Source organism: Gorilla gorilla, chromosome 3, assembly GCF_029281585.2.
Source record: "Gorilla gorilla gorilla isolate KB3781 chromosome 3, NHGRI_mGorGor1-v2.1_pri, whole genome shotgun sequence".
NCBI classification, from domain to species: Eukaryota; Metazoa; Chordata; class Mammalia; order Primates; family Hominidae; genus Gorilla; species Gorilla gorilla.
The window spans coordinates 171,935,599-171,955,411 of NC_073227.2; the positions used below are offsets into that span (position 1 = coordinate 171,935,599).

The 19,813-nt window shown below is 34.9% G+C and overlaps 1 protein-coding gene across 4 annotated transcripts in view; it reads right to left on the reverse strand.

Annotated features, from left to right (window-relative positions):
- Positions 1-19,813, reverse strand: part of LRBA (LPS responsive beige-like anchor protein) — a 766,360-nt gene that overhangs the window by 654,128 nt on the left and 92,419 nt on the right. For all 4 annotated transcript variants that reach the window (XM_031010185.3, XM_055385519.2, XM_055385518.2 and 1 more), the window contains exons 6-14: positions 17,785-17,906; positions 17,569-17,695; positions 16,783-16,902; positions 15,358-15,504; positions 9,809-10,006; positions 9,483-9,616; positions 7,434-7,542; positions 6,975-7,127; positions 1,193-1,361 (exon numbers count right to left, since the gene is read on the reverse strand). In XM_031010185.3, the coding sequence (XP_030866045.3) occupies positions 1,193-1,361; positions 6,975-7,127; positions 7,434-7,542; positions 9,483-9,616; positions 9,809-10,006; positions 15,358-15,504; positions 16,783-16,902; positions 17,569-17,695; positions 17,785-17,906 (1,279 nt within the window). The remainder of the gene's footprint in view (positions 1-1,192; positions 1,362-6,974; positions 7,128-7,433; positions 7,543-9,482; positions 9,617-9,808; positions 10,007-15,357; positions 15,505-16,782; positions 16,903-17,568; positions 17,696-17,784; positions 17,907-19,813) is intronic.

Here is a 19,813-nt window from a genome sequence, read left to right on the forward strand (position 1 = left end):
CCAGCTTAAAAAGTTCATAGCTTGCTAAATTATAGGTACCAGATTCTCTGAGGCTAAACCAAGCTTATTTTGAAAGTGACATAAAAAGTAGTATGCAAATGTGAAAATCTTTGTAAATCACTAAACAACCAAAGCCTCTTACTGCAATCAGAATGTATGTTATTGACTCCCCAGCATCTATTTCTTAATTTCAAGCAACAGCTCTTAATTTTTACCAAGTGACTGAAGTCATCTTCACTTTCAGACAATGTCTTTCAACGTAGGGGATGCCTCCATTTCTAAGCAATCAGAGCAACTACAACCACAAAAATGGGCACATGATACAATCAAAGCCAATGAGCAACAGAGAGACTAAAAGAGACTTTCACTGGAAATACATTATATAGGCAGATGCTCTTACACTGAATTTAAGTTGTTACGGATATGAAAGGGGACCGGCTGCTTGCTACTACAAAGGAAGCAAATATGTGAAAACAGCCAACACAGAAGAATTGGCAAGTGCAGTGAGACAAATTCAGTCCTATGGTCATACTCGGAATACCTGTATCAAGTTGTATCTGGAACTGCCAGTTTATATGAGCTGATTACCTCCCTTTTTGATGTAAGCCAGTTCCAAGGAGACTGTTATAGTTACAACCAAAAGAGCCACTCTATGTCAAAAGTTTTATTTTGACCCCTTATATGAACTGCTGGACATGATGAATGAATATTACCCTTTCAGCAAGTTAGTCCTCATTATGTAAGAAAATAATTACTAACATTTTGTAATTTCATTATATCTTTAAGAGAAGCAGACAACTCCTACTTCTGCAAGAAACCACCATATTCCCAAAACACCATTTTCAAGGAATCTCATTGTGATAATCCATCTCAGCATCAATTACTAAAAACTAATTAAGAATTTCTTGGCATTTTTCAGTGTCTTACAACAACCATCCTAGTCATATTAGCTCCCCAAACAACTCACACCAGCACAAGTAGTATTCTTCCACACAAGTAGCAAGTTATTAAACTCTAGAAACCACAATTTAGGACAAACTATTAACATTATCAATGAGATTAAAATAAAATTTTGCCATAATGGAATATAGAAAAACTGCCCAAATATATGATAGTACTGGTTAAAACAAAAAGAAAAATTAAATCCTGATTTGCATTTGTGTAAAGTAATATACAGATAGAAATTATATACCTAATCCTTTTGGGGTGATACCACTTCGATCCTGAGGATTCACTGCCCAGTAGTAGTACTTCAGCGTGTGCATGATGAGAAGCACTGTTCCAACTCTCCGAATGGTGTTATATATGTTGACTGTACCAATGAATTCCGTGGACAGATAAGTATAGAGCATCAGTTGAACCTACAGAATAAAAATGAAGAACTTAGAGAACCCCACCAGCATTTTATCTGTTTCCAGTAACACTTCCAGGCTGTTTTATTTTCACCACGCTTCTTCCAAAAAGTAAGATGCTGAGCCTGATAATATCCATATTAGATAACACATACTCATTGACACACAAGCACATGCACACACACTCCTTATAAAACCAAACCAGGTAATTTCTTCTTTTATAGCAGCATTATCAAATATGGAAACTTTTTGCTGCATTATTCCATGAAAATAACTTTGTGATTCCTATTTAGCAATCAGCAATTATTCCTAAGCATGTGTAACTTCTTTATAATAGACTTATTACTTATGCTATCTATGCATAGTTGTTTGAAAAAGCTAGAATTTCTTTCAAATACAACATTTGCAGAAAATCAGGAGCTAAAATGACTCAAAAGAAAAAGTACTAGTAACTCAAAAGGAAAAAATAAATAGAACAAAACCAAAAGAAAGAAAACCACAGAAAAAGATATAGAGTTTACCTTGAAGAATATTAGAAAAACAGAATTCTATTACAGTAGCTCATTACAAGAAACATTCCAATCTAGCATTTTAATCATAACATTATAATCTCTCAACATGTATATCATGTCCCCCAATTAGGAAAGGATTCTACTAATCTCATTGAAAGTAAACAGTCTAAAAAAATACATAAGAAGTTATATATGTTTATATTAACTTCGAAATATCTCCTCTTCATATGTAAGAGAAAGAAATAATAAAAGTGCTACCCCACCACTGCACATTTCATCTTAACAAAAAATTGGCCCACCCCAGTGATTCACGCCTGTAATTTCAGCATGTTAGGAGGCTGAGGCGGGCAGATCACTTGAAGTCAGGAGTTTAAAACCAGCCTGGCCAACATCGTGAAGCTTCGTCTCTACCAAAAAATACAAAAATTAGCCGGGCGTGATGGTGCACACCTGTAGTCCCAGGTACTCAGGAAACTGAGGCAAGAGAATTGCTTGAACCCAGGAGGTAGAGAGTGCAGTAAGCCGAGATAGCACCACTGCACTCCAGCCTGGGCAACAGAGACCCTGCCTCAAAAAAAAAAAATTTTTTTTCAGTGAAATTATGGGTCTGAAACTCATCAACTATTATCCATTACTTAAAGCAGCAAAAATAACGACTGCTTTTGCTCTACTCTCATGTTGAAATCAATTCATTTTATTGCTAGAGGGTATATTTTATAAGCTGAACAACTGTAAGTATAGGATATATATTCTTCCCTTGACCATAGACCAAACTACTGATCATTTATAACTGAACCTTTATGTTACCTTCCTGGACAATGAGGGCATTTTCCTTTTCAAACCTGCAAGGTACCTCAGTGTCACCTAGGGATTTCTTTAGAGAGCAAAAAGTAGGTACCTATCTTCCAGGTGCCCTGCAAATAAACAATCAAGGCTAAATGAATTAGAGTGTCAATGAATAAATCTAACATGCTAAAAAGTGGCAGGTTCTGAACCACTTAAAAGCAGGGCTTGGAAGATCATTATAATTCACAAAACCATATATGTATCTATACACATACACATACATTGTGATCTACTGACCTGCCGCAAAATGTTATTTTGATGTAGCTACTGCTGTTCAAATTGATAGGCCCAATCCACTTGTCATTGAGACAATACGACATGCCTCAAATTCTTAACCATGTTATTTCAGTCCCTTAGCAAATATTTACATCTAACTATATGCATAACACTGTATCATGGAAATACAGTGGCACGTATGCTGTCCCTAAGTAGCTGAAATACAGTTAAAAAGATTAAAAAAACACTTATATTTAAGCAAAACAAATCAAAGACAATAAATATGCCTACCAAAACATGAAAAAAGTCATGAAGCAATATGTAATTGAATGACATAGAGCTATGAAATATTATTAATTCAGAGGACAGATAAATTATTATAGGATAAACTGAAATAGTAAAGAAAAGCTTCACTAATAAAGTAGGCATTAAGATAGGCTTTGAAGATGAGTAGTAGAATAGACAGACAGAATACAAGAGGAAATTTCAAGCAAGAAAAATGATGGTTGAAATAAAGGTTTCCCTAGAGTTAGAACAACAGTTCTCAATTTCTGCACATTAAAATAACTGAAAAACTTTTCTTTTTTTTTAATACTGATGCCTGAGTCCCATCCCAGTGAGGCAGGAGAATAGGGTCTGGAGGCAGCGAACCTAAGGACTTCCTAGAACTAAATCAAATGGAAATGCTACAGCTATGACAGGAAATATCCTCTCCATTTACATAGGGCATACACCGAGTAAATGACTTTGTAACTTTACTGCATCCTCTTCATTTACATAGGGCATACACCAAGCAACCAATGGAAACCTCTAAAGGTTATTTAAACCTCAGAAAATTCTGTAACAGGGCTCTTGAGCCCCTACGCTCAGGCCTGCTCCCACACTGTGGAGTGTACTTTCATTTTCAATAAATTTCTGCTTTTGTTCCTTCATTCTTCCCTTGCTTTGTGCATTTTGTCCAATCCTTTGTTCAAGACACCAAGAACCTGGACACTCTCCACGGATAACAACAGATTGATGAAATCAGAATCTGCAGTGGAAGTGGTGGGATTCTATTTTTGCTTGTTTTTAGAAACCTACCCCAACTGATTACATCAGCAGTCAAGACTGAGAACCACCACTGTAGGGAAACCTTTTGGTACCTCCCTATCCACTGAGGATATTTCCATTTTTAAGCTAGAAAATCTAGAAATAAGAATTGACATGAAATCCTTAGATAAAGGACTACTTCGTTCTGAGAACAATGGGAAACCATTAAAACTGCTGGGGCTAAGAAGTTATAAGAGTCATATGTTAGGAAAATATTGGGGTTGAGCGTGGTAGCTCAAGACTGTAATCCCAACACTTTCTGGGGCTGAGAGAGGAGGATTGCTTGAGGCCAGAAGTTCGAGACCAGCCTAAACAACAAAGCAAGACCCTAGTCTCTACAAAAAAATTTAAAGAGTTAGCTGGGAATGGTGGCGCACACCTGCAGTATCAGCTACTCAGGAGGCTGAGGCAGGAGGACTGATTGAGCCTAGGAGTTCGAGGTTGCACTGAGCCATGGCCATGAAAAGAACATGTTGGAATTCTGGCAGAATAGTTATAAGTTAGACAAAGAAATGGAAAACTGGAGAAAGTCAGTCTATTGAGAACGATACTGTGGTAAAAGAAAAATGAACAGAGGCTGGGCCTGATGGCTCACACCTGTGATCCCAGCACTCTGGGGGGCTGAGGCAGGTAGATCACTTGAGCCCAGGAGTTCGAGACCAGCCTGGGCAAAATGGCAAAACATCATGTCTACAAAAAAATACAAAAATTAGCTGTGTGTGGTGGTACACAGCTACAGTCCCAACTACTCAGGAGGCTGAGATGGGAGGATCACCTGAGCTGGGGAGGCAGAAGTTACAGTGAGCTGAGATCCCGCCTTAGTGACACAGTGAGACCCTGTGTCAAAAAAATAAGTAAACAGAATTTAGTAGCAACGTATAGAGATGAATGAAAGACCTCAAGATTACTCATATGCTAATTACGAATAAACCTTCCCTCATTCACTCATTAGGTACTCCAATAGCCACACAAATTGTGTGTTAACATCTGTCTTTCCCACTAAATCTAAATTCTATGAGGGCAAGTATCAAGTCTATCTTGTTCATCACCATATCCACAGTGCCCACCATAAAGTAGTCACTCAACAAATATTTGTTGAGTAAATGAAGGACCATGGTAGACAAGAAAATTCATCTCTCCTGCTAGGTCATTAAAAAGATGTTCTCTGAGCAGATCTAAGATAAATGGAAATTATAAATCGCTGGTAGCTCCCTTTTCCAAAAGCAAAGCTTTTCACATCCACACATCCAGACCTTCAACTTTTAACCAGAGGTGGATTGACCACGAAGCTGATAAAGCTTAAACTTTATGACCACTGATCTATAAATGTTTCTTCCAAGACCCTAAACCTAATTTTGTATGCATTATATTGTATTCTTCTTCTTAAAAAATTTCCCACATGATAAACATTTGACCTTCAAGTCAAACAAAATTTGGATCTGCCCTTTTTTATGGCTGTCTTTACAATAAAATAAAAGCAGATAAAACCCCTTGTGGATACATAAAGCAGATGGCTAAAACAGGAGAAAATGCTAATATTATCAACTCAACTGCAAATTCTAAAAAGGAAATTGAGGAAAGTTATTAAAAAGTAGAAGATAAGAAGTAGAGTATAATAATACTAGGAAACTAAGAAAATCATAAGATGAATTTTTTTAAATTCCCCTCCAACTAAGTATCTAATAAGAGGCTTTCTGACCACATCAAAAGAGACACAAAGCCTTACAAATATGCTGATTAGTAAGACAAAAAAGTATCTAGTAAAAGATTTAAAAAGTAACTTGAAACAATCCTCAAAAAGAAGTAAGACTGAGGGTCATGGAAGAAAATGAGGTCAAATTTGACCTGGAGATAAAAAGCTACAACCTCCAACTGCCTCTTTCGATTATTTCCAAATGGCAATCAGAGTCAGCAGCTGTTTTTCTCTTTAACATTTGAAAAGACCAGCTGAAAATAAAATATTAAGACTCTAGGAAAGCAAAAAAGTCTGCAGACTTTTTTTCTGACAACTAGAATAAGTAGGTGCTATTCCAACTTAAACAATGATACACACTGCAAGTGGGCCAAAAGGCAGACGGGGAGAGAGGAAAACTGGGCTTGAAATAACACGACTTCTAACAAAAATTGTAGATAAGACAGATACAATTATGCAATTTAATAAAATGATCTGTTTCAAGTTATGCTTAATACTGCCACTACTGAATTTTTAGGACAATGTATTACAACACTAGGATTTATTAAAGATTTTGTTCATATACCTTGCCACAAATTCATTTACATTCACATAGAACTAATTGGTTTGTTGTTACAAAACTGAAAAAAAAATTTGTACAAATGGTTTCATAATTTGAATTAATGTGAAATTAAAATGATTACATGAGACTAGTATATCATGCCTTCAAAGAAAAAGTGACATTTCAGTGGTACCTATAAGAATGAAACTCAGTAGTTCATCATGTTGGAAGGCAAAAGTGTGAAGTAAAAAAGAGAGAGAGCAGGAGCAGGGTGAGTTCTTAAGAAATAGAAAAAAAAGAAAAAATACATATGGATATTTACAATGGAACAAAGCTACAGTTACTAGGAAACATTAATAATTACATTAAAACTGTCTAACTTTGATTTATATTTAGTAAATGAAGTCTCTCCCAAATAAAACTTTATTTCATTTAATTTCAGAAAATAAAGACTATACCTGTATCTTTTAAAATAATGATATTGTTTACAAAGAATATATTCTTTGTATGTATGTATATATTCTTTGTATATATTCATACACACACATACACAATTTGCAATTTTTCCTGAAGAGTAAAAAAGGATGCTTAGTCAAAAAAAGCAATCCACTGAAGTCTTGCATAATAGTACATAAAAAAAAGAAAAATCTTCTTAATTATCACTCTCCTCACGCACAAAAACAGCAAAGATAGTAAAACAATATCAATATATAGATATATATTACCTTGGCTGGGGTATGAATCCATATGGCAGGATTAAGAAGAACGTGATCACACAATTGCTTGAGCAGGGGCATCCCATTCTGCAGATTACTCAGATATTTTGAAAATGCAAGGCAAAGTTCAAGTACTGCTCTGCTAACATGAGATTTGGAAGACTGCAAAAAAAGTAGTTCAAATGTTACCACAAATTCAAGTCAAAGTAAGTGAATTACAGGCTGTCCCTACCAGGAAAAAAATTGGCCCACAAATTATGCTCAAAGTTAAAGATGCCATGAAGCTCACTATCACATTTGTTTGATAGAGGAATGGAGGCAAGGTAAAACAACAAAATGTTATTTTAGTTTAGGTAATTTTCTGTAACCAAGGAGATATTCTTGCAGACAGAATTCCTTAGCCATTTAGAGAACAAATGTATGGCCTGTAAATTAAGAATCAAAAACATAAAATATTTCATACTTTACCTTTTCAAGGCTATATCCTATTACCAAGAAGCCCTTACAGGCAAGCATCTGTTCCTGCATAGCAATTGAGTTCTTCAACAATTCCATGATAAAGGCCAGCAAGGTTGAACTAGAATTTTTTAAAAAGGCGATGATTAAAAAAACATATTCTATTTTTTTAAATTAGGTTAGATAGATGTAACCCTTCCATTCACCTTAATAAAAAGTTCTCCATTTCAAAGAAATTGAAGCTCCACTAAAACTGCTTCCAACATTACATCAGAACTAGATTTTTAATGTAGGATTAGGAGTTACTCAAATATTTATTTCATATACTTTATCTCAAACACATTGATAGGTGAATTATTTAGAAACAATGACAAATGTTCATGATATAGAGAAAAATGAGCAACTTCCAAAAACAACCAATAACAAATACTTATTAAAAATACACTAAGGCCTTAAAGAACAGATATAACTTAGATAAGCAAGTATATTCAACTTTGAAGCGTTAGGGGCCAAAAGGTGAGAAAAGACAGTGGAGCAAACAGAGTAAGGTGTAAATCCTCAAAATGTGTTAGGGCTCCAGACTTGCATAGTCTGAATGGAGCAGAGGGCACATGAAGAGAAAGATGAGAAAGTTAGCTTGGAGGCAAACTTGAGCTCCTTGAACACTAATTTAAGAAGTTTGTTCATTATCCCACCAACAAAATTGTAATTCTCCAGTCAGTCTCGAACACTTTTAAAACTGAATAGGGGCTACAGCCATGCTCTACTACCTACAATTTTTAAAGATCCCTGGAAGGGAAAGGAAAAAGATCAGTTGTTACTGCCTTCTCAGAGAGAAGTCCCACAAAAAAAAAAGAGAGAGAGAGAAAGCATGACCAGCAGCCAATCTCCTCCTCCACATCAGTGCTTTCACTGCCAGCAATTTCAATAAAGGGGGGAGGGGGGAGGGAGAGGGAGAGGGGAGGGAGGGAAGAGAGAAGGGGGGGAGAGGGGAGGGAGGGAGGAGAGAAGTGGGGGAGAGGGGGAAGGGAGGGAGGGGGCAGAGAGGGGAGGAAGGGGAAGGGGGAGGGAAGGAAGGGAGGGCGGGAGGGAGGGAGGGAGGAAAACTGTAAGTAAACCCTGTTAGAACACAGCACAAAACAATTCCATAAAGTATTAATATGTCAGGGTAATTTAATTTTATATTTTTTAAAATATAAGTTGACAAATACTAGACTTGATAACTTTTTATTTAAAAAAAAATTGTTGCCTGAAAATAATCAGGACAATTACCATTATTATACACACTGGTGGCAGACATCAAGTTATGTATAAAAGCAAAAATCAAAGGGAGAATTTCAAAATGAGAGAATGTAAAAGTATTTAAATTTCTCAAGTAACAAATGAAACAATAATTTCAATACAAATGAAACAATAATTTCACTATACATTGTTTCACTAGAATATACAGCCATGAGAAATTTAGACTCCTTTCCTACATTTTATGACTTACCCTAGAATTTATATCCCTTTGTCTTTTTTAGACTCAGGACTACAACACAAGAGACAAAAATGTGCTAAATGTACAATCTAATTTTTTTCAAAAAGACTAATTCACTTTGATAACACTATTAAAATTTTGGCTTCCAATTACATAAATGCAATCAGTATAAATAATTAAAATATGAAAAGTTAAGTTCCATAATAAATCATTACCAAATAATTTAAAATATTTCAGAAATTAAAAATTTCTTATTGCATTCTGAGTAATGGGTAGTAAAAAAAAATTTTTAATTTAGACAAAAAAATGTATTTATTTTTGAGTAACCCATTATTGCCATTTATAATGTTATTCTAAAACCAATTTACTGTGTTTCTTACAGCTTCCGTATTTCCTACTGATAAACAAGAACTTAAGTTAATACTGACATAATTAATATGGACTTGTAATACAGTTTATAGTTCACAAGTTTCTTTAAATTATTTTGACACAACAAAACCTGAAAGGCAAAATATTGTATAGCTCAACAGTGATGAAATTAACCCTCACAGCCAATTAAAGAAACAAATAAAGGCACTCACCATATAGTCAAATCAATCTCATCAGACAAATATTGCCTGTAATCCAACTGTGCAAAAAGTGGAAATAGTACTTGTACTCCTCCAATTGAATGCATTGCACTTTGGATGGAATGTGTTAAAACTGCCTTTACATCCTTGTAAGATCAAAAACACAGTAAAGAGTTCAATGATTTCTTTTCCAAAACAGTTAAAAATAAGGCACAACAATAAATGCAGAAACACTATAAACGTGACATTCCATGTGTTTAACAGAAGCTACCAAATACATCTCAATAACACATCAAAAATTACCATTATAAATGTTCTTAAAAGATCACAGTTAGTACCTGGAGCATGAGTGCATGTGGTGAATGAACAAAAATTGAAGGGTTGTCCTTAGGAGATGATTCAAGACAAAGCTGGGCATCTGTTGCCCGTGGATTGTACGTGAATGCAATGGCACTAGAGAGTTTCCCATCGTACAATAAAAGTTTGTGATGCTCAGCAAGGAAAAGGTCGCTTTCTGCTTTGAATTTAAATGTACCCTAAGAATTAATTAAAAACAGTTAAATAGTATGCCACAAAAAGAGAATCTAAGTACAAATCAACACCGGTGTAAAACTTTAAGGAGACAGACCATTGATAATCTTTTAACAATATTATATAAGAGGACCCCTCGTTTACTTCTAAAATTGGCTGAATTTAAAGATATAATGGAAATCAAGTCAACTTGACATTAAAACCTTACCTTAAAAATGTAGAAGTGACCAATAGATCATATTTTATCTTTTTTCTTATATTCTTTTTTTAAAATTGTGATCAAAAGCATATAATATACAACTTACCATCTTAAGTATTTTTAAGTGTATAATTGAGAAACATTAACTGTATTCATATTGTTCAACAGCAAATCTCTAGAACTTTTATATCTTGCAAAATTGAAACTCTGTAGCCATTTAACAACTCCCCATTTCCTGCTCCCCACCAGCCCCTGACTATCACAATTCTACTTTCTGTTTCTATGAGTTGGACTCTTAGATACCTCATATAAGTCGAATCATACAGTATTTGTCTTTTTGTGACCCAAGCATTTCATTTAGCACAATGTCTTCACAGTTCCTCCATGTTTTAGCTGATGACAGGATTTCCTTGTTTTTTAAGGTTGAATATGGTCCCGTGTGTTTATGTGTGTTGTCTGTCACATTTTCTTTATCCATTCATCTGCTACTGGACATGTGGGTTACTTCTATCTCTGGGTTATCGAGAATATTACTATGAACATGGATGGGCAAATATCTCCTTGTGACCCTATTTTTTGTGTGCAAACACGTCTCTGTGATCCTCTTTTCAATTATTTTGTATATATCCCATAAGTGAGATTACTGGATCACATGGAAGTTCTATTTTTAATTTTTTGAGGAACCTCATATTGTTGTCCATAGCAGCTGCACCATTTTTCATTCCCCTCAACAGTGCACAAAGGTACCAATTTCTCCACATTCTCACCAACACTTGTTATTTTGTTTTCTCTTTTAAGTAGTCATCCTAAATGATGAGGCAATAGCTCGCTGTAGTTTAAATTAGCATTTTTCTAATGTCTAGTGATATTGAGCATCTTTTCATACGTTCATTGGCTATTTTTATATCTTCTTTAAAGAAATGTCTACTCAACTCTTTTATGCATTTTTAATTGTTTTGTTATTGTTGTTGTTGTTGTTGAGTTACAGGATTCATATATTCTGGATATTAACTCCTTATCAGATATATGATTGCTAAATATTTTCTCTCACTCTGTAGGTTACCTTTCCACTCTGCTGGATATTTCCTCTGATGCGCAGAACTTTATAACTTTGACAACATCTTATTTGTCTGTTTTTGCTTTGGTTGCCTGTACTTTTGGTATCACAGTCAAGAAATCACTGCCAAATTCAATGTCGTAAAGCTTTTCCCTTGTGTATTCTTTTAGGAGTTTTATAGTTTTACATCTTACTTTTAGGTCTTTAATCCATTTTCAACTCATTTTTATATACAATATACAATATGAATTAAGTATAAAACTTTTCTTTCTTATTTTTCGCATCTGGATATCCAGTTTTCCCAACATCATGTGTTGAACACATTGTCCTTTCCCCAGTATGTGGCCTTGCCTCACTTGTCAAAGATCATTTGACCGTATATGCAAAAGTTTATTTCCGGAAACTCTATTGTATTCCCTTGGCCTATGTGTCTAAGCAAGTCTAACGTTGTTTTCATTATGTATCATAGCCTTGTAATAAATTTTGAAACCCAGAAGTGTAAAGCCTGCAACTTTGTTCCCCTTTTTAAATACTGTTTTGGCTTCTGAGAATCCCTTGAGATTCCACATTAATTTTAGAATTGTGCTTCTATTTATGCAAAAAATGCCATTGGGATTTTGATAAGAACTGTACTGAACCTGTAGATTCCTTTAGGTAGTATGGATTTTTAGCATATTAAATCTTCCAAGGGATGTCTTTACATTTGTTTCGGTCTCTTCAATTTTGTCAGCAACATTTTGTACTTTTCAATGTACAACTCTTTTGCCTCCTTGGTGGAGTCAGGGTACAGCTCTTTTGCCACCTTGGTTGAGTTTATTTCTAAGTATTTTATCCTTTTTGATGCTATTGTAAAAGAAATTGTTTGTGTAATTTTCAAACTGTTCATTACTACTTCATTATTACTAATAGAAACACAATTGATTTGTGTGTATTGATTTTGTGCCTTGGAACTCTGCAGAATTCATTTACTAGTCCTAACAGTTTTCAGTGAAATCTTTAAGGATTTTTAGATATAAGGTCATGCCATACGCCAACAGATCATTTTACCTCTTCCCTTCCAATTTAGATGCCTTTTCTTTCTCTTGCCAAATTGCTCTAACTGGATTTCCAAATACTATGTTGAACAGAAATGGAAAGAATAAGCATCCTTGCTTTGTTCCTGATTTTAGAGGAAAAACTGTCAGTTTTTCACTGTTCAGTATTGTGTCAGTCATGGGCTTTTCATACACAATATTTTATTATGTTGAGGTAGTTTCCTTCTATTCATAGATTGTTGAGTGTTTTAGGTTTTTTTTAAATCAAGAAAGAGTGTTGAATTTTGTCAAATCCTTTTCTGTATCAGTTGATATATGATCATATGGATTTTGTAATTCACTGTTAGTGTGGTACATTGCATTGACTGATTTCCATGTTGAACCATCTTTGCATTCCAGAAATAAATCTTAATTTGACATTGTGTATAATTCTTTTAATGTGCTGTTAAATTCAATTTCTTAGTATTTTATTGAAGATTTTTCCATCAATATTCATCAGGGGTATTAGTCTATAGTTTTCTTTCTTGTACTATCTTGATCTGGCTTTGGTATCAGGGTAACACTGGCCTCATAAAATCAGTTTGAAAATGTTCCCTACTCTTAAAATTTTTGTAAATTTGAGGAGAATTGGCGTTAATTCTTCTTTAGATGACTGAGAGCATTCTCCAGTGAAGCCATCTAGTCCCTGGCTTTCTTTGTTGAAAAGTTTTTTATTATTGATTCAATCTCCCTACTAGCTATAGGTCTTTTTGGATTTTTTAAATTTATTCTTGATTCAGTCTCAGTAGGATGTATATTTCTAGAAAATTGTCCATTTCTTCTAAATTATCCAATTTGTTGGCATATACTTTTCATAGCATTCTCTTATAATTCTTTCTATTTCTGTGGCATGTTATAATGCCTCCTCCTTAATTTCTGATTTTACTTATTTATGCGCTCTTCTTTTTTCCTTAGCCTATGTAAGAATTTGTCAATTTGGTTGATGTTTAATTAAAAAAAAAAACTGTTAGTTTCACTGATTTTTTTCTCACTGCTTTTCTATTTTCTATTCCAGGGGTCCCTAACCAGGTATATGACCTGTTAGGAACAACAGCAAGAAGTGAGCGGCGGGCAAGCAAGCAAAGCTTCATCTGTATTTACAGCCACTCCCTACCACTCACATTACTGCCTGAGCTCCACCTCCTGTCAGATCAGATTTTTATAGAAGGGTGAACCCTATTGTGAACTGCACATGCAAGGGATCTAGATTGCGTGCTCCTTATGAGAATATAATACCTGATAATCTGTCACTGTCTCCCATCACCCCCGGATGGAACCGTCTAGTTGCAGAAAACAAGCTCTGCTTTGTTTCCCACTGATTCTACATTATGGTGAGTCATATAATTATTTCATTATATATTACAATGTAATAATAACAGAAATAAAGTGCACAATAAATGTAATGCACTTGAATCATCCTGAAACCATCCCTGCTGCGCCCCCACCACCCGTGGTCCATGGAAAAACTGTCTTCCATGAAACTGGTCCCTAGGACCAAAAAGGTTGGGGACTGCTGCTCTATTTCATTTATTTCTGCTCGGATTTTTATCATTTCCTTCTATCTGCTAACGTTAACTTTATTTGTTGTTCTTTTTCCAGTTCCATGTTGTATAAATTAGGTTGCTGATCTGAGATCTTTCTTTTGGTGATAATGATCAGTCATTATCACCATAATCTTCTCTCTTAGACTGAGGTCACTGAATCCCGTAAGTTATGGTAGGTTGTGCTTACATTTTGATTTCTCTCAAGATATTTTCTAATTTTCCTTGAGATTTATCTTTGACCCAAAGGCTGTTTTAAGTGTGTTGTTTAATTTCTACATTAAACATTTTCTACATTAAAAAATTGGTGGACTTTCCAGTTTTTCTTTGGCAACTGGTTTCTAGTTTCATTTTATTGTGGTCAAAAAAGATACTTGGTATAATTTCAATCTTAACTTTGTTGACACTTGTTTTGTGGCATAACACATGTCTATCCTGGAGAATGTTCTGTGTGTGCTTAAGAAGAATGCAGGCCAGGTGCAGTGGCTCACGCCTGTAATCCCAGCACTTTGGGAAGCCGAGGTGGGCGGATCACCTGAGGTCAGGAGTTTGAGACCAGCCTGACCAAAATGGCAAAACCCCATCTCTATTAAAATTACAAAATTAGCTGGGCGCGGTGCCACACGCCTGTAATCCCAGGTACTTGGGAGGCTGAGGCATGAGAATTGCTTGAACCCAGGAGGTGGAGGTTACAATGAGCCAAGATCATGCCATTGCACTCCAGCCTGGGCAACAAGAGCAAAACTCCATCTCAAAAAAAAAAAAAAAGAAGAAGAACAATGCACATTCTACTGTTGTTTCATCGAGCGTTATGTATACTACTGCTAAATACATTGGGCTGCACTGCTGTTCAAGTCTTCTGTTTACTTATTGATCTTCTGTCTGGTTGTTCTATTCATTATTGAAAGCTGAATACTGAAGTGTCCTACTATAATGGTGTTGCTATCTACTTCTTTTAATTCTATCAAAGTTTGCTTCATATATTTGAGAGCTCTGATGTTAAGTACATATATTTATATTTGTTCTATCTTTCTGGTGAACTGACCCTATCATCATAAAATGTCCTTCTTTGTCTCTTTTGACAGTTTTTGACTTAAAGTCTATTTTGTTTAATTTAAGTAAGCTACTCCTACTCTTTTCTGGTTACCATTTGCACACATCTCTTTATTTGTGGGTACATTTTAGGTGTATATATTTATGGGGCCCATAAAATGTTTTAATACAGTCATGCAACGTGAAATAAGCACATCATGGAGAACAGATATCCATCCCTTCAAGCATTTACCAATTTAGTTGAAAACCATCCAATTACACTATTTCAAAATGTACAGTTATTATTGACTATAGTCACCCTGCTGTGGTATCAAATAGTAGGTCTCATTTTTCCTTTTTTTTTTGTATCCATTAACCAAACTCTCCATGTATAACCCACCTTCAAATCAAGCTGAACTAACATTGGTTAAGCACAAAACAGTAAGCAAACTACCTTGTATCCCAGGCCCAACTGATAAACAGCAAATATCTGAGCTGCATTAAGAGCTTCACTGAAAAGGTAAACTGCAGTCATCTGACCACAGAATACTCTATTAGCATCTGCTGTTTCTGATGAGCCCAGGAAACATTTGTCAAAGGTCTGTAAAAGAAAAAAAAAAAAAAAGGAATTAGGAAAAAACAAAAAAAAAACTCCAGAAATAATAAAAACCTATATTATCATAAATGTTTTGTCCATTCTAAACTGTATCTAAATAGACTAACATAATTTATACCATAAAACCATTAGAAAGAATGTTGAAAAATGTGTATGTAATGACATTAGGGGATATAGAAAAGTTTGAAACACATGTGTTCTCAAGCCAAACCACCTAGATCAAATCCCTGCATCCTATGCCACTGAGTATGGCAAGTTACTTAACCTCTTTGTACTTCACCTATCTGTAAAATGAAGATTATAATAATGCTTATCTTGCAAGGTTGCTGGAGCTTTTTGAAAATAAAGCTATTTATTACAATGCCTGGAATACAAAAAGCACTCAGTAAAAGTTAATGTAAGAAAAAACAGGTTACAAAACAATACTTACATATGAGCCCTTTTTTGTACTAAAAAAGAGCTAACATTTATTGAGCACTCATTCTGTATAAGGCGCTCTGCTAATAGATTTATGGATATTATCTCATTTAATCAGATGACAACTTTCTGAGGTATGAATATTTTATGTCCATTTTCAGGAGGAAAAATGCTAAGGCCTAATAGATTAGGTAAGGTCATGCAGTCAATAAATGACAGAGCTGAGATTCAAACCTAAGTCTGTCTGATTCAAGACCCTGATCTCTTAAGGTTAGCATTACAAAATATGTACATATGTGTAGCAAAGGATATGAAAAGAGGAGTTAATGGTGTATGGGTAGTATACTTTATGTTCATTTTCCTGGTCTGTATTTTTCAAGTTTTTATAAAAAGAACATAATTACAGGAAAAACATTTTAAATTTCATTCTAACCTATAGATTTATTTTTGAAACCTGTAAACATTACAACATACTAGTTAACTATAGCAGTTAGAATTATATGCAAGATTTATAAGCATGCATCATTTAACTCATTCAGAAAAATGATCAGAACCCTATAGTGGAGCTCTCGTTCATTTTGATAAATGAACCAATGACCCACTCCCCAGATATAGCCACTGTTAGCTATAAATCCTTATTTCTACCTATATGGAATGATTTTATAACAAGGACTAATATTTCAGTGACACATTAAGTTCTATTAACATGCTAGCCAAATTATGTTTATAAAAATCTACCATTGTAATACTTTGAATTTTATATTCAAGTTGTAAAACTTTTTCTTTTTTAAAAAGCTCATGCTTTTAAAATCACTTTTTTCATTGCGACATTTTGAAACTACTTACATCGCTAGTGTTGACAAACCATGTTATCTCTCCGTAGGAAGCCAGCTCACCATTCACATAACATCGAAGTTCACTATTCTTCCATCGGTTATAGATGTGTACTATGGTAACCATATACCACTGCAGAAGCAAAAAACAGTTAAAAATACAAAGATAACAATTATCCCAATAACGCAACCATACTGATGAGTAAAAGTTAAATGATAAGTTGTAATTCAACCTAAAAATAAAACAAGACTACCTTTGTTAAATTCAATATTTACTTTCTGGAACAATATCTATTCATGGGCCTTTCAACTGATAAGAACTTAATCACTAGATCATTTTTCCAGCTTTTTATTATGGAAATTTTCAAACATACCCCAAAAATCTGAAAATCAAGTACAAACACCCCCTTTTTCCACCAACTAGATTCCATAATTGTCAATTTTTTGCCATATTTGCTTAATCTATCTGACTATCTACTTATACATTTTGTTGAACCATTTATTAACCTCTAAATTTTAAGGTACAAAAGAAAACACATATTAAATTTGCAATACTAAAATAAATGCCGTAGATATTTCCTACTTGTATCTCCCTTAATCTCCACAAATAACTAAATTTGCAATCTTTTTCATATCCAAATCAGAGAGGTCAATTATCCAGTGATTTACGCTTCATCTTTTTAAACAGTAAAAATGAAGTTGTGCTTTAGCATGTTATTATATGAATAACATTAAAACAAAGCATTCTGATGACTAGCATAGCTTGTTAACATAACTATGACTCAAGAAGATCATGTACCTTTTGTGGCTTGAAATCAAATTTCACACAGTGTTGAAAGCCTTTTCCTTTTGACTTTATTGATGTTATAATCAAACAGCCTCCAACAAAATGAGCAGAATAGCCAAGACCTTTGCTGGTTCTGAAACTACAAAGAATAGTTTTCATTTTACCTCTAAATATTCTTCTCAGTTTCAAAGTAAGGTTTTAACACTAATCAGTTACAGAAATACATACCAATACAAATATGGTTTATCCTTATCTACATTGATGTTATTTACAGGATCCATTCTAAGCCATGTATGAAATGTAAAACCATTCTGGTATGGCCATTTGGCTATAGGAGGTAATGCAATAGCCTAAAGGAAAGAAACTTTGAGTTATTAACTCACGTGAAAACCTGTCTTATTAAAATCATGAAAATAAGACTTTGCAATGCTACATATATTTGTACTACATCACATTACTTTATGTCACAATTAAAATATCTGAGGCCGGGCGCGGTGGCTCACGCCTGTAATCCCAGCACTTTGGGAGGCCGAGGCAGGTGGATCACAAGGTCAGGAGATTGAGACCATCCTGGCTAACACAGTGAAACCCCGTCTCTACTAAAAATACAAAAAATTAGCCGGGTACGGTGGTGGGTGCCTGTAGTCCCAGCTACTTGGGAGACTGAGACAGGAGAACGGCGTGAACCCAGGAGGCAGAGCTTGCAGTGAGCCGAGACCACACCACTGCACTCTAGCCTAGGCGAAAGAGCAAGACTCCGTCTCAAAAAAAAAAAAAAAATCTGAAAGAAGACTCTTTATCTGGAAGAAGACTCTTTATCAGGAAGAAGACTTTTAGTAACTTTTTAATTTTCCCTAATACATAGTAATGTTAATTAAATGAAAAAAAATTCAGTGTAACCTGGACACATGAATCTTGTATTCTTCATTTCTTAAAATGAACGTATCCACAGAGATTCTAATTAAAAGAGATAGAAAGTGATAACAAATTGGAAATTTGAAGAAATTTTAAGGTATTAGAATAGAGAAAGATGGACAGGAATGGAAAGAGAAAATAGAAAAACTGGGTATATGCTGCTTTTATAAAACTACAAATATAAAACTGAAGAGGATTAGTTCATAATATTTTTAAATTATATTCAGAAGTCAATATACAAATGGCTTTACCGCTTGGTTTAGATTTTTATTTAAAAGATCATACTACATATTAAAAGGATCTTGTATAGCCAAAACAATCTTTTAAAAAGAACAGGCCAGATACGGTGGCTCACACCTGTAATCCCAGCACTTTGGGAGGCCAAGGCAGGCAGATCATCTGAGGTCAGGAGTTCGAGACCAGCCTGGCCAATATGGTGAAACCCTGCCTCTACTAAAAAAATACAAAAATTAGCCATGCGTGGTGGTGGGTGCCTGTAATCCCAGCTACTCAGCAGGCTGAGGCAGGAGAATTGCTTGAACCCAGGAGGCAGAGGTTGCAGTGAGCCGAGATCGTGCCATTGCACTCCAGCCAGGGTGACAAGAACAAAAATCCGTCTCAAAAAAAAAAATGAAGAAGAACAAAGGACTCATACTACCATTTCAAAACCTACCATTAATATAAAGCAACAGTGATGAAGACTGTGGTATTAGCATAAGGCCCTAGTGTCCTTTGGTTAGGCAAATCCTTCTTATTATGTCACCAAAAGGACAAGTGACAAAAGAAAAAAATATATACACTGGACTTTATTAAAATTAAAACCTGTGCTTTAAGGAACACCATCAAAAACGTGAAAAGATAAGCCACAAGAATAGAAGTAAACATCTGCAAACTGAATACCTGATAAAGGACTTGTAACCAAAATATATAAAGTACTCTTATAACTCAATAATAAAAGGACAAGTAAAATTTTAAAATGGGCAAAAGATCTAAATATACATATCTCCAAAGAAGATCTACAAATAGCCAATAAAAATATAAAAAGATGCTCAATATCATTAGTCATAAAGGAAATGCAAATCAAAACCACAATGAGATATCACTTCATACCAACTAGGATAGCTACTAATACAATCACAAAGACAGATACTGGCCGGGCGTGGCGGCTCACGCCTATAATCCCAGCACTTTGGGAGGCTGAGGCAGGTGGATCACTTCAGGTCAGGAGTTCAAGACCAGCCTGGCCAACATGGTGAAACCCTGTCTCTACTAAAAAATACAAAAGTTAGCTGGGCATGGTGGTACGCATCTGTAATCCCAGCTACTCAGGAAGCTGAGACAC